This window comes from Choloepus didactylus, chromosome 18, assembly GCF_015220235.1.
Source record: "Choloepus didactylus isolate mChoDid1 chromosome 18, mChoDid1.pri, whole genome shotgun sequence".
Lineage (NCBI taxonomy): Eukaryota > Metazoa > Chordata > Mammalia > Pilosa > Megalonychidae > Choloepus > Choloepus didactylus.
In genome coordinates this window covers 34,934,158-34,949,664 of record NC_051324.1, presented here as the reverse complement: position 1 = coordinate 34,949,664, position 15,507 = coordinate 34,934,158, and the positions used below count along the sequence as shown (strand labels likewise).

General features: G+C 49.7%; 1 protein-coding gene across 5 annotated transcripts in view; it reads right to left on the bottom strand.

Moving 5' to 3' along the window:
* The window catches only part of TBX4 (T-box transcription factor 4), a 31,364-nt gene that overhangs the window by 5,076 nt on the left and 10,781 nt on the right, over positions 1-15,507 (bottom strand). For 4 of the 5 annotated variants that reach the window (XM_037809434.1, XM_037809433.1, XM_037809435.1 and 1 more), the window contains 3 exons: positions 11,470-11,589; positions 9,968-10,115; positions 925-1,077 (listed from right to left, as the gene is read on the bottom strand). In XM_037809434.1, the coding sequence (XP_037665362.1) occupies positions 925-1,077; positions 9,968-10,115; positions 11,470-11,589 (421 nt within the window). The remainder of the gene's footprint in view (positions 1-924; positions 1,078-9,967; positions 10,116-11,469; positions 11,590-15,507) is intronic. The other variant, XM_037809436.1, reaches the window with a different exon arrangement.

Sequence of the window (15,507 nt, the reverse complement as noted above, 5' to 3'; positions counted from 1 at the left end):
CACACCCCAGACCTAAGCCAGTGGCAGTCATCCTGGGTCCATTCATATCTGGCTTGTCCCTGGCTCTTATCCATTCTACCTGCCATAGACTCTGATTCTTTCTCCTGCCCTCCACCCCACTACCCTACCTGGTTGCAGCCCCATCATTCTCTCCTATGCCTGTTAACAGCTTTCCAGTGAGCTTCTCTGTCCAGTGCAACTTCCATGTCAGGGTCTGAGTGACTGTTCTGAATGCAGTTCTGACTCTGTCACTCTTCTGCTTAAAATCCACCTGAGCCTACAGTCCTTCCCCAACAACCCCTGCCCACCTTGCTGGTCCCAACACATACAAGTGAAAAGCACCCTGAGAAGGAGTAGCAGGAGCAAAAGCAGAAAGGCAGGAGAGAGTAACCTTGTTCAGGGACCAGGAGGTAGTGTGGGGTGGGCAGGCTGGAGTTGGGGAGGGGTGAGGGGTGGAGGTAAGGGCTGCCTGGGACAATTCAGGCCCCTTCTACTGCAGCCTCCAGAGGCTCAGTCCTACTGCACTCACACAGGCGACATGCCCAGGGCTCTTCTCCCCGATGCCCTATCCCTCTTTCTCTGCAGGCCCAGAATCCTACCTTCAGATGCACCAAATGAGAGATAATTATAGAACTGAAGGGCCTAACACTCAGAGCCTAAGGCAGGCTCCAGACTTTCAGTTTTTACAATTGCCAACTTTATCTGTTCCCTAAAACACACAGACTATAACTACTTGGTGCTGGAGATTACGAGCCTCTCTTTTCCTGCTTAGTATGTGATTTGCTCACTGTTCTGAGGGACACTGCAGGATTCTGAGTTCCCTGTCCTGGGCCTGCCTTGGCAGGGCTGGGAGTGCCCATCTGTTGTGGCAGCACAGCTGCTGAGTAGCCTTAGTGGTAGGGATTGTGGAGTCAGTAGCTGTACCTTGTGATTCTGGTAGGAGGTCACAGAGATGAAGGAGGTCTCTGGGAACACATGGGTGCAGAAGGCTGTGTTTTTGGAGCCAAAAGCATTGTTCTCATCAGCCTTAACGATATGTAGCCGCGGCTGGTACTTGTGCATGGAGTTGAGGATGATCTGGAAGAAAAGGGTCCCATTCTGAGCTCCAGGTCCTCGGCCTCACTCAGCAGGCTCTGGGCTGGCTTGCAATCCTCTCAAAGCCCAGGCCTCGGGGCCTGACTACTGGGACTGAGCCCAGAAAAGTTCTAAAGCTCCCAAGTAAAGGACCAGGCCTCTGCTCCCAAGCACAGTCCCCACTTAGCCTCTCCGCTCAGTGCCTAATGCCTGTTCCAGGACCTTCCTAATGTTGTTTCACTATAGCAATGGAGAACTTAGGACAAGTCCTTAACAGTTTAAAAGCCCCCAGTGAATTGAGAATAGGGTAGTAGTAAGAATTCTGAGTTGCAGTCAAAGTCCTGAATGCCGCTGCCTCATTGTATGAACTTAGTTCAGGCAAGTCACTTGACTTCTCTATGTCTTGGTTTTCATATTTATAAATGGGATCATAATACAAACCTACCTCCCTCTGGTTTCTCCCTCAAGCTGACCTCCTTCCCTTGCTTCTTCCTCTCCTCTCCTGCCTCTTCTCCCACCTCCATTATGTGTGAACCACCTTTCCTAGAAATGCCTGCTGTGAGCTCTTAGCCCCTCCTCCCACATCTGTCAACCACAAAAGAAGATTCAAGGCCCAGGGTTTTGCAGAATGGGGGAGAGGGAAGATGCTGAGGAAACTGTCCCACTCTGACCTTTCTCATCTAGTCGCTCATTTGTTCATTCATCTATCAACATTCAGAGGAACTGCTGAGGGGATGCTAGGGAGATGCAGAGGCCTCCTGCCCTCTAGCCTGCCCAGGGCAGCTTACAGCTTTGGTAGGAGACAAGCAAAGTTCCTAAAACAATTCTAGAGAAGGCCAAAAGCCCCAGGCACTTAAAGCCCCTTAAGGATGCCTTGGGTCAGGACCTGCAGAGCAAGGCTTAAGCAAAGAGGCCAGGATCCTTGGCCACCAGAGCCCCGGGGAGTAACACACAGTAGTTGCTGCTCCAAACCTGCTTCATTTTGCTGTACCCCACAGTAGCGGCTGTGTCACGTGCCATTAAAATGTATTTTTTATCATTGACATTTGCCAGACGCCCTGGCCATTGGAGGCAGGACCAGGAATTTGGGGCATTTTATCAGCACTGCTGCTTTTCTTAACCCTTTAGCTTCTGTCCTGGCCGCGCGAGGCTGGCTCTCTGGTCCCATTCCCCTCTGAGTTTCTTTCTCTCCACCTTGGGAGTACCCCTTCTTTGGGTTGGCCCCAATGGCTCCCACCTCTCCAGGTTCCCAGGGGACAGGCCTGGTGCTGAAGACTAAGAAGGATTTAACCCTTGGGTGTACAGAATGCCAAGACAAAGGCCAGAGTCCAGGCTGTTCCATGGTAAGCCTGGGCTGAAGCCTGAGTCTGAGAAGGCTCTGCTTTCATCATGCCCTAGCGGGTAGGGACAGCCCAGAGAGCAGGCTCTGCTAGGGAAGTAGAGGGGCTGGGAGCTGGACTGTGGGCTCTGGCCCTCCCTGGGCTCCTCAATTTGGCTGGGTGACTCCATCCAACAGGAACTAGCCTTTCTGCTTTCTGCACTGGCCACACTCTTCTCAGCATTCAGTGACAAATCTCTGGACCTTCTTGGAGTAAGTGCACAGCTTCTAAAACCCAAACCACGTCCTGCTGCTGCTGGGGACCCACTGTTCACCACTTGCAGATCTTGAGCAAGCTTGTCCCCTCTCCAGAATCAGAGTTACCATCTGTAAAGTGGGACTTTCAACTAATAGTCCCAGATACTCCTCCCATCTTGGACAGTCTGGAACCTGGACAAGTGTCTAGAAGAAAGCCACACCCACTGAACCTATGTAATTACAAGCAGAATCCTCAGTCCTATTAGCCCAGGAGAATGGGAAACCAACCCAGTGACTCACATACCTGGCTTTCCTCAGAAGTTCCTCAGGCGCCCACATTCAACTCCTTTGCCAGAGTCTTACATTCATATTTGTTACCCCATTACATGACTGGTCCCGTCATCATCTCTTTGTTTTACAGGAAAGGGATTCATTATGTTCTGGCTGCAATTCAGAAGCCTGTTCTATTTTAACAATTGCGATAGAGTCAAACATCCATCTTCTCATGCTTGGCCAATGAGGCCCATGTTTTCTATGTTAGAATCACAGAACATTAGAGCATAGAGAGGCAGACCTTCGAGATCATTCTAGTCCAACCCCCTAATTTACAGATAAGGAAAAGGAGGCCTGTAGTGGGACTGTGACTTGCCCAAGGACACACAGCTGTCAGTCCTGAGCAGAATCCAGATGTCCTTCGAGAGAGCACATGTTACTCTCAACAACAAGCTCAGTAATTCATGATAAAGTGTTAATCAAACACTGTAAGGGAAAGGGATTCCCCAGACCCTATTGGCCATCATAGAACACAACACATCTGGATGCCAGCCACACAAGAGTATGGTTAATCTCCATTTTGTCACATATTAAAACCAGATTTTATTCTGCATCATAATTTTACTTTCTAAGACTGCCTTCTCCATCATCCTTCTTACACTCTCCAGCCCTGCAGAAAGGTTAGGACAGAGACATAATTTGTAGCAAAAAGATGAGAAGAGAAGAGAAGAGAAGAGATGAGAAGAGAAGGGAGGAAAGGGAGGGAGGAAGAAAAACAAAAGGAAAGCTGAGATTGTATGGTGTATGAATGTATTTCAATAAAACTGAATTTAAAAAAAAAAAAAAAAAAAAGGAAAGCTGAGACCCAGAGAGTAAGTGACAGGCCCAAGGAAAATCCAAAATAGAGCTGAGTCAGGCGCCCACTAGCTCACGACCAGGGCAGCAACCTGCAGTTGTAGCACACAGGGCCCCGAAACCTCTCTGCCTTTTCTTGCAGTAACAGCAGTAATAGTTCATGTTTACTGAGCATTTCCCATGTGCCAGGCCCTGTGCTAAGTATTTTACGTCCATCATATAATTAATTGTCACAACATCCCCCATCCCCATTTAACAGATGTGGGACTGAGGCCCAGGGAAGTGAAGGCATTTGCTTGACACCAGGCAGCCAATGTGAGGCAGAGCCAGAATTGGTACTAACTCCCAAGCTGGAGCTCTTCCCTTTCCCTGGCTAGAGAGAGCTGGGCCTGATTGAAGCTCTGGGGGACATCTGTATCTCCAAAGCCCCCAGCACAGGGCTTGGCACATTGTCAGGGCTCAGCAAATGTGGGAGAAAAGGAGGGAAAGAGGGAGATAAATGGCTCCAGGTGCCCACTGGCAAGTTGACAGCATGAGCTTTGGGGAGACATCACTCCCTGGCTGAGGAAGTGCTTTCTCTGTCTAAATACCACCCCATTCAAGGGGTTCATGCATTTATCTATTTATCAACACCCATAGTTTTGTCAGACACAGGGCTAGGCACTAAGGCACAAAGACAAAAACCTTGTAGTTTAAAAAAAAAACAAAAAGCAAAAAACCTTGTGGTTTACTATCTAGTGGGGAAATCACATATTAATCCAAAAATTAAGCAAAAATAAGTAGTGAGAAAACTAGTGGAAGAAAGACTCCATGTATATACTGAAAGACAAAAAAAGAACTCTTTAATAAAGAGAAACACATTCCTATCAATCTCCCCTAAGTTAATTTACTATTTAAAGCAATTCTAATAAAAACAGAAATCAGTTTTGTTTTCAATACTGCAAGCTGTTACCAAAGTGTATGTGAAAAAAATAGGCAATAGCCAAGAACACTGAAAAAGAAGAGCAATGGGGGAACTAGCCCAGCCAGCAACTAAAATATATTATAAAGTCTCAATAGTTAAGGAACTGGCACAGGAATAGACACAAATTCATATGGGAATTTAGAATGCATAAATAAGGCACCCTGAATTGGGGAGAAAGAGGACTATTCAACTAATAGTATTGGGACAAGCGGATTGCTCTCTAGAAAAAAAAATGTTGGATCCATACCTCATATCGAATACCAGGATAAATTCCAAAAGGATCAATGGTTTAATTGCAAAAATAAATCCATAAAATACTAGAAGAGAACATGAGAAAATTCCATTATAAGCAAGGAATGGATAAGTGTTTTCAATTACTCAAAATCCAGAATCCATAAGGGAAGGACTGATACATTCAATCGACAACTTCTGCATGGGAGTACGACCATACGCCAAACAAAAGACAAATGACAAACTGGGAAAACATGTGCAACTCATATCACCAATAGGAGAAAAATCTTCCTAATTTATAAAAGCTCCTAGAAATTGAAAGAAAAGAGATGAATCTGAGAGAAAAATGAACAAATGATGAGAACAACATTTCACAGAAAAGGAAAGACATAGAAAAAATACGCTTAACCTCACTGATAACAAAGGAAATGCAAATTAAAACTAAAATGAGATCTATTTTTCACCTATCAGACTGGCAAAAATCCAAAAGTTTGTTCTCCTACCTTGTTGGTGAGGCTACAGTGATGGTGAAAATACACATCTGCACAACTCCTATTGAGGGCAATTTGGTGATATTTTTTAGAATTAGAAATCCAAGTACTCTTTGAACCAGCAATTTACCATACAGATTATCCTAAGCAGATTATCCTCTCAGTAAAATGAGATATGTACAAGTTATTCAAATGAGCAGAAACAGGGAAAAACCTGATACAATAAGGGACTGCTTATATAATTTACAGAACAATCACATGATGAAATTCTATGCAGCTGTAAAAAAGGAATAAGGAAGCTCTCTATGAATGTAATGATCTCCAAGATATATTGTTAAGTTTTCAAAGCATGGTGCAAAAAATAATTATGGTATTCTTATCTGTTTGTATATGCATAAAGAAATGCTAGAAATAAATCAATAGCACTAGTTACCTGTAGTGTGGGATTGGAAGAAACTAGGTGGATGGCTGCTCATTGTATGCATTTTTATTGATTTGTTTTTGAACCATGTGACTATATTCCCTATCCAAAAATAAATTTTAGAAATACAAGTCAGTGAAAAATTGTAGCCAGTACTTGTAAGCACTAGGACAGAAAGGTGCATGGTGCTCTGAGAACATATAATGGGGACCCTGAACTGTCTCCCTGAAGAGATGGCATTTGAGCTCAGATCCCAAGGCTGAGGAGCAGTTAATTTGTTGAAGAGGGTGGGAGCCTCTGGCATGTGGCACACTGAGGAGACTATGCATGCTACTTTGTGGCTGGAGAGCCCCAGGCCAGGGCTGACTGAGATTCTAGGACAGTTAGACTTACTATGTCAGAAATCATAAGGTGGCCCTTCCTCCTCAGCAATCTGGAAGGCCTGGGACACATCTGCCTTCATACACAGGCACATGCACACACACACACACACACACACACACACACACTTAGCTCCCAGCATGAGGGCACATTCAGGCCACTGCAGCTATCTCCTCTGTGCCTCTAGATCAGAAGAAAAGTCCTACATGCTGGCCACCTCTGAATCCTTCCATGGGTGAAGGCCCTGTCTATACCCCAGTAAGGCCCTCCTAGAATTGCCAAAGCCCAAGCATTGCCAGAATAATTTTATTCAGAGGAGAAGGAGAAGGAAAAGCAGCTTTTCCATCATATGGTGGCCTGGCGCAGGCAGCCTCTGCAGCCAGCAGAACAAGAAGTGGAGATGAATTTGGGCTATATGAAGGCATCTCAGTCCTGCTCTATCGTCCTGATACTTTCTGTTCATCCTCTAGCCCTGGGCTTGCTCCCAGAACCTGGTAGTCATACCCTGAACCTGCCCCTTAAGAACAGAGGCTTTCCTAGATTCACAGCAACAACCCATGGAGAGTTTTCTAGTCAGAATTAAGTTCTGTCTTATAGAACATCTGGCCATTTGGTCTAAGGGGTTCCTGTTCCAGGACTCCACCTGCCTCACAGGACAGGCTTCCAAGCCCAAGCCTCTACTTGGTCCCTGGACCATTCTCCTGGGTCCTCAGACACTAGAGAAAAGCAGCATGCCTGGTGGTGGTGGTGGTGGTGGGGTCTCAGAAGATAAGAATATTAGTAAAACACAGATTATCCCAAAATGGCTGCTCTACACCCCCACAATCAGGATTCCCTTCTCCTGGAAGCCTTTCAGCATGGGGTAGACACACAGCCTCTCAGCTACCCCTGTCCAACTCCTAGGAGAGAAAATGTAGTGACTTGGATTTGAGGATCTCTAAGCTGGAAGGACACTGAGTTCACCTAGTGGGTCCCAAGATGATGCCACAACCACTCTGACTGACAATGACTTCACCACGATGACCCCAGTCCCAGCTCAAACCTGGATCTGGCCTCTTTGCCCAGGACAGATCCCAGCCCTCTGGAAAGGGATTGTTGGGGATGGGGGTGGGTGATAGCCAATGGGAGGCAGCTGCTGAAGCCCCTAGGATACTGTAAGGACCCCAGGGAACAGTCCAAAGTCCATTTAGCTGGTGAAAAGTTCCCTTGTGTTTAGAAGTTTTTAGGGAAAACTGAAAGCTGTAGAGGTGAGTTGTGCAGAAGGAAGGGTTTGTTTGGGGCAAGTTCATAGCACAAGATGGCTCTTTCCCTGACTCCTGCACTGAGAAGCCAAGAAAAATGACATGGGGGACTCACCATTCCCATTGGTACAGTATAAGAAGCAGAAAGCCAAGATCCAAACAGGCTGGCTTGCTTGGATATGTCTAGAAAGTGAACTCATCCTCCATAGCCCTTACTTGCCACTCTCTCTCCAGTGATTCTCCAAATAGCTTAAGATCTGACAGCTAGAGTCCTGGGTTCAAAAAGACAGATGGGGAGCAAAAAGAACACTGTACTAGGAGACAGAAGGCATGGGTTTGAGCACCTGTTCTTTTGTTCCCAGCTCCAGGGACAATCCTTTCATCTTCCTAAGGACTGCCACTCCCACAGGGGGTGTTGTAATCAGTAAACTGCAAGTGTGGGTAAATGCAGGAATGAGGGGAAAAGAAGGGAGATGCTTTGCATCCCATCCCTCTAGGGGAAAAAAGCTGGGTTGGTATGCAATAATACCCCTACTGTCAAAGAGAAGTGAGCCCCAGGCAGGCATGACCAGTGTGGCCAGAGCTACAAGCAGGGCATGACAAGCCACTTAAGGACCTGGGTAGAGCATTCAAAGAGACAAACCAGACTGGAGAAACCTCCTGCTGGGCTGTGAAGACCAGATATCTCTCTCTCCCACTTCCTGAAGGAGGCCCAGCTTTCCAACCACTTGACTCCCTCCCCTCCCACTTTTTGCAGGGCCCCTGGGAGATGAAAGGGTCTTCTGAGTCACTCCTGAAGCTGGAAACCATGATAACAAGCTGGTACATCCAAAATCCTCACCAGAGAGCTTTGATCCCTGGATACTTCCAGCCACCCAAAGATCCAGTTCCTACGAAGCTCTGAACTCTCCCCAGTGGTCTGTCCCATGGGGTCTGTGTGTGCAGTTGTGGTCAGAGACCATGCCTGCCGGCTTGGCTCCCAGCCTCACACTACCTTCCTCACCTTTCGAGGTTGGTCCCATAGCCAGGCCAAGCAGAGGTGGCCAAGTAAGAGTCATCTGGGAGCAAAGTCTTGGACAAGGATGATGCTCAGGAAGACTGGGTACACCCCCTGCCCCTCTGTTAAAAGGCCTTGGTGCTCTGGGATGCTGGGGCTTAGCTGAACCTTGCATCAGATTGGTGGTGTGTCTCTGCCCCTTGAGAGGGTGGGGCTGCAACCCCTACCTGTGATGCCACTGTGCACGTGTGCACCTCTCTACTCTGGCTGGCCATACACCTAACTGGATCTGCCTGCCCAGAGTGGGAAAATCCAGTATTTGGACTTGTAAAACAGGCAAGTCAAGAGTTAATTATGTTAATTAAGCATTCTCCTAGCAGCTAGTTTATAGATCACCAGTGAGTTAGAAGAGAACTGAACAGATTCTGAGAAAATTAAAACTGGGAGCTGCTTACTAGTTACTTCCAATCAATCAGAAATGAAGCATTGCTGAGGTTTTCCATGAGGCACTGTGATTCGCAGAATGCTGATTTGCACACAACTCCCCAGAAATAGAACTGAGGCATAAAAAGGGTACCACCACCACCCTACTCCCACCCCCACCACACACACACTAGTGCCAGGTGCACAGCACAGGCAACTGCATCTACAGCCTCCACTGTACCCGCACCCACCCACCCAACCCACCCTACCCACACGTCCAGGGTAACCGTGGGTTACCCAGGCTTCTGTTGGCCGCACCCTTGAGCTAAAAGTTTCCACATAACAAGCTCCATTATGTGGGCCTGCCAGGGCCAGATGGAGAAAGAATGAGCTCCAGCAGCTTGGATGGGGAGTGAGCAGCAGCATCCTGGGGGACTTTAGAATCTCTTTTGTGAGAGCCAGGTCCCAGGCAAGGCCAGGAAGGAGCTGACTAGGGAGCCAGAGTAAGGCAAGCCCTTCCAGAGGGTGGCGGCTGGCAGGCCAGGCAGACAGAAGACCCCAAAGGGGGAGCTTCAGAACTCAGCAGTGACCCTTTCTCAACAAGGTTTGCTTGTCTTACATTCCACTCCAGCAAGAGCACATTTTGGAAAATTGAAACTGAGAGATTTGGCCCATAATCATCATCATCATGGATGCCATTTATTTAGAGCTTCCTGTGTGCATGGAGCTTCATGCATATCCTCTCATTTAATCCTCACAATCATGAAAGGTTCATATGGTCATCTCCATTTTCTAGTGAGGAAACTAAGGCTCATAGAGGTTAAGAAAGTTGCCCAAAGTTACCCAGCCACAAAGTGGTAGGCGAAGGATTCATAGCTGATCTGTGGAACTCCGAAGCCTGAACTCCTTATACAAACGAGCCGGGCAAAAGCCAACGCCTGGAGCTGGATCCCTAGAGAGGATTCTCCTCAGTCCTACCTGCTCCCACCCCCACGCTGCCCCAGGACTCGCTCCCAAGGTGAGGCAGTCCTGTTTCTTACGTGGCCGAAGGGGTCCAGGTGGTTGTTCGTCAGCTTCAGCTTCTGGAAGGAGACCAGCTGCCGCATCCAGTGGGCCCCTGTGGCCGGAGAGTCTGGGTGGACGTACAGCCTTCCTGGCATGGCCGGCTCAGCCTTCCCTGCCACCATCCTGCCAACAGAGGAGACAACGCACTGGCAGTTGACTGCCCTGGGATTTGGTGAATTCCAGATTCCCTGTCCCCTCTGGGAGCAAACCCCCACAGTCCAGAGGGAAAAAACAGCTGCTGGTCCCATCACTTTGTCAGTTTTGGGCTTTGTGGGTGAGAATGAGGGAGAGGGGAGAAAGCGGTGAGGAGGGGATAGCAATTCTGAACCTGTTTTAATTCTCTGCAGTAGAAAGGGAAAGGGAGACTTTGGAGAAGTGTGATTATTTATTTGAAGGACTAGGACTAATTACAAAGATGTGATAAGATTTGAGCACTTCTATATATGTGTTATATTTCACAATTTAAAAATGTTATATTACTTGGAGGGAGCTTCTCGGAGGACAACTTTCAAGCCCAAAAACAATGATAAGAAATTAATTGGTAGCTGTCTCCTCAGCCAGAGAGTCTGCTCTGCAGAGTGTTAATCCAGCCCAGAGAGAGAAGAAACATGAGCCTAACCCTTCCCAGGATGGGCCACCAAATCCTGTCTCTTCAGCCCAATCTCTGCCAGCTCTACTACCCACCCACCGCAGAGCCCAGCATCCGGAACCTGGCGTCCTGGATGGCGCTTATCCTTTCATTCCCCTCTCTTCTTGAAGTCTGGGGCAAACTGGGGCATTAAGGAGTTGGTCTCATGAGAAGTAGACCAGCATTTATTCACCAGAACTCCGTTTGGTTTTGTCCCTCAACCTGCCTGTCTCCCTCATTCCTTTGCCAAAGAGTCCTACCAACCAGCCACCCGGGCAGCAGCCCTCACTCACTCCAGATGTGGACACACCGCTTACCAGGGAGTGGCCTTACAGCCAAAGAGGAAGAGGTAGCATGAATAGGAGGTGAGTGGAGAAATGGGAGAGGTCCTACAGAACAGGTCACTGGACACTCGCAATTGAAGGCCCCCAAGGAAATGGCGACCCTCAAGAAAACTGGGAACTTCTCCACAGTGCAGCACTGCTAGAGCCTGAATCTTCCCAGTGTCAGCATTTTGTCTGTTGCCGTGACAGCATAGTCACCAAGTCCTGAGTGTCCCTGGTTGTGGGGAGAGAAAAGAACCCTGAAATCCACCTGACACCCATACATTACAGCTTATTTTCAGCCTTCAGCCCCAGCCCTATCTGCAGCAGGGGTGCAGACACTTGCAACTCAACCCAGCCCCTGCAGTCCCAGTTCCGGGAATGGATTTGAGGCTGCAGATCTGGACAATTACTCAGACTAACTGGGCAATCCCTGGAGGAAGCATCAGGTGGGGATGGGTGTGCTGAGTGGAAAGAGCAGTTTGAGGGAAGGATGGTGAAGAGGTAAGGGTCCCAGGCCTCTTACCATTTGTTGTCACAGAACTTGTAGCGGTGGTCATCTGCAGGGACGATATCAATCAGCAGGATGTACTTGGTCTTCGGGTTCATGCCTGTGACTTTTACCTTGTAGCTGGGGAACATCCTCCTGGGTGAAGCCAAGGGGTGAGGCAGAAGGTGTGGACAGAGCACCAGGAGAGATGGCACAGAGTGAGAGAAGAGGCAGAAGGCCTTTTAAGAGGTACTGCCCTTTTAGCAAGAGATCTTGGCACTGGACATAGCTGTGTGACCTCGCACAAGTCACTTCCCTCTCTGGCCTCAGCCTCGCCCCTGCACAAGGAGAGGAATGCACCAGCTGTTCTCTCAGAGCCCCTGCAGCTGCCAGTCTTTGTGTCTAGGAGGAAGGTTCACACAGTTTCCCAAATTCCATGCTTTCCCTGCCCCAAACCCCCTAAGATTTAGGCCTGGTGACCGTGAGCAGGTCAGGATTGTAAGAGGAATTTCAACACCAATCTGGCTACCTGAATTTCCTTCTGCCTTTTGTCAGCTCCATATGCAGCTAAAATTCTGGGGCACTATTCCAGGGGATCAAGCAGATGGCTTGGAAACCCCTGTCAGCTGCACTGGTCAACAGTGCAATGCCTCCTCTAGGTCACTGTTTCTGTGGAAACCTCAGGCCTTAAATCAACACTTTAAGAAACAAGCGAGTGCTGCTGAGAATCCTTTTGGGTCTTTGGATTCCTTAGGTGTGCTTAGCAGAGGTGTCTATCCCTATGAACGCCTCACTTAGGCCTGTGTACACTAACTGGGGACCACAGGAATGTCAGTCCAGGAGCCTCACGGATAAGAGTATGGATTGTGGACCCACACTACATGGTCCAGAGCCTGGCCCCACCACCTACAAACCACGAGGCCTTGGGCAACTTGCCTTGGTTTCTGTATCCCTAAGATGGGGTTAATATTACTACTTATTCTATAGTTGCTGTGTGGATTAAATGAGTCAACTTATGATTGTTACCACTGACCCCCCACAGCACTCCACCCTCCACAAGACTGTGGTATGGCCTACTTCTGTGAAAACAGTCGCTAAAAAACAGAAAGCTTTTCCAGTTCCTGAGCCCATGCTGAGGGCGCCCAGGACCCTGAAACTCAGGGAACATTCTGGAGAAGGGCTTCCCCAGACCCTCAGCACATACACATATTCAGCACCTGCAGAGGCACAGCTCCCTTCCCTGGTCACCAGGTCCCTGAGACTGGTCTTCATCAGAGTGGGGGTCGACAGAACTTTCCTCATAATCCTCCTCAGACACTCCCTCCCCTCTCCTAGCTGATCTTCCCCAAAGAGGAACACCCCAAGAGAGAAGCAGAATCCAAACCTAACCGAAGATATTAAAGGGAAACAGGAAGCAGCATCCTTGAGTTATCATAATGCCCAACCAATCCATCTAGGAGCACTATCAGGTGGTCCTCTCAGCCTCTCACTGACCAGATACCTCAAATAGATGATTGGAAACCCCAATTTTGTCAACAGGGGTACCAGCTTACCTGGATAGGGCAGAGCTTCCAGAGAGGATCAAGGCCTCTACAAGTTGGCAGAGCCTACAGCAAGCCCAGGCCAGGACCTGGGGCTGACGGTTCAATTCCACCCCAGCCCACACCCGAGCCAGCCCAGTCTGTGCACCCCCTCTGTGACCGGAGGAAAGGCCAGTGTGAGTGTTGCAGTGGCCAGGGCGCTGGGGATGTATGCGAGTATGTGGATGCACAAGCACATGTGCAGGAGTACACGACGTGAGTGCACATGTGTATGTGTGTGCGTGCCTGGGGGCGGAGGAGGGAAGTTCTAGCTGCAAGTCTAGGGACTTATAAACTGTGTGGAAGAATTTGTCTCAGATGTCGATTGAAAGCATTTTCAAATGTCCACCCCACCCCCTCTCCAGGAATGGGGGGGAGTGAGAGGGCCCAGGAACCCAATCCCGGCTCCTGCTGTCAGCCCGCCTGCCCGGCCTGGGGGCACAGCTGGAGCCTGCACCACCCTCTTTCCTGGCCCAGCCTCTCCCCTCATGGGCTAAACTGAAAGGGGGAGGACAGCAGCTGCTTCACTTACCCCCCTTCCCCAGGGGAAGGCCAAGAATCCTGTCTCTTCCAGACCACCATTTTGTAACTGCTACAGAAGCCGCCTCAAAATGGGGCAGCCCTGGCTGTGCGTGGGCCGGCCTGGTACTGGCACCCTGCACTCACCCTGTTTCTTCTGTAATCTCCCCAGGTGGCAGCAGCAGAGAGCAGACATGGCCTCCTCCAGGGCCAGTGTTCACACAGGGGCCAGGACAGAATGGCTTGCTGCCATTTTGTCAGTCTTCATAACTCAGGGTGCAGGGAGACGGAGCTAAGAACTCTGTCCTCCCCTTCTCCTACTCTCTATACCCTTCATGTCATCATGTCAGGTGGCTAGGCTGACAATGACCAACTTTTTTAAAAGCCCTTAAGGAGACTGTGCTCTGCCTCCAAAGGCAGGGAACTGCTGTCCTATATTTGGTCTCTCCTGGAAGCTGACCATAGATCAGACTCCCGACTAATAACAGCCTCAGGGAAGTGTCAGGACTTGGGGCACAAGGGAGGGTGTCCTAGGCTCTGTTCCCCCTGACCAACAATTTCTCTCTGCGTAGGACAGCAGACCCCAAAATCAAGAGGGAGGGACGGTATCTGGTCTGATGAGGGAATTTAAAAACCCTCTGCTCCAGGCTGAGCCAGGAAGTACCTAAAAGCTCTGCTGCTTTCATGGAAACAGTTCTCTCCATTTCTAGCAGAGTCCAGTCAGGGACTGCTTCCAGGCCATGCAGAACACACTCCATGGGGCAACCAGGTGCTGTCATTGCTCCACATGGGTGCACCTCCATGACTCCAGAGGATGAAAGGGCAGCCCAGTGTGGGGGAGGTCTGAGAGTGAAGGTCAGGCCCAGGCTCCACCCACCCCACCTGCCCCAAAGACCTCCTGCCCAGATGGAGGAGAGAAACCACAGCCCCATCGGGGGGCTCTGACTTGGTACTAGAGGTGGCTAAGGTTGGAGCCCAGGGGTCCCAGCTTGGGAGTGTTCACTCGATCAGAGGACTCAGGCGATGGAGGCCAGGCCGGGTTGGGCACTATAAGGGTCCCTTCAAAGGCCCCCACTCGGCCTCTCCTGAGCATCCTATGACGGATGAGCACTCTTAAGAATTATTAAGCACTTTGAGTGAGAGGTAAGTTTGTTTCTGTGATTTATGACATAAAATATACCTGAAAACCAACATCCTGTGGGAGAAACGAACGCCCCACTGGGCCGGGGAGGGAGGCCAAAAAGGGAGGCCCTGACGCTGCTCTGGGCGGTGGTTGTGTCCAGCTCAGCCCCCGTCCCGAGAGCGCTCGAGCTGAGGCCCCTCTCCCTGCGCCCCTTCCCTGCGTCCTACCAGCCCTCTCCCTGAGCCCCTCCATACCCTTTCCATGTGTCCTAGGCGCTTTCGCACTGCCTCCCACGCGCCTCTCCGCGATCTCCCAGTCCCCGGCTCCCCCCTCGGGCTCGCGTACCCCCAGGCAGATGGGATGCTCCCCCAACACACGCGGAAACAGCTCCGCCGGGGAATAAACAAGCCGCCTGCGCCGCCGGCCCGGGAGGAGATGAAAGCTCGGGGTTTCTTCTCTGATCATTAAACAGGCTCTGAAAGGGTGTGGGGCTGGAGCCTTTATCTACTTCATACTCGGAAATGGTTTTAGAATGAACTGCTAAGATAAGCTTCTTCGGACATGTCTCGGTGTCCGAGGATGCAGTGCGGAGGCAGCGAGGGTGGGGGCAAGGGTTTCGGGTGATTTTGATTTTGGCAAACAAACCCGTAAATTACGGACTCGATACTGAGAGGCACACGCAAGTTACAGCTGTGCTTGGAGAACCGCGGGGCTCCCGGGCCCAAGGGGTTGCCTAATTCGTGGCGCCGACCTACTACTAGCCCTCTCCAACGACCCCCCTCCCCGGGGCGGAGAAGGGAGTAGCGATGCAGGGAATAGCGGACCTAAGGGATCCGCAGGATTCTCCGCTTG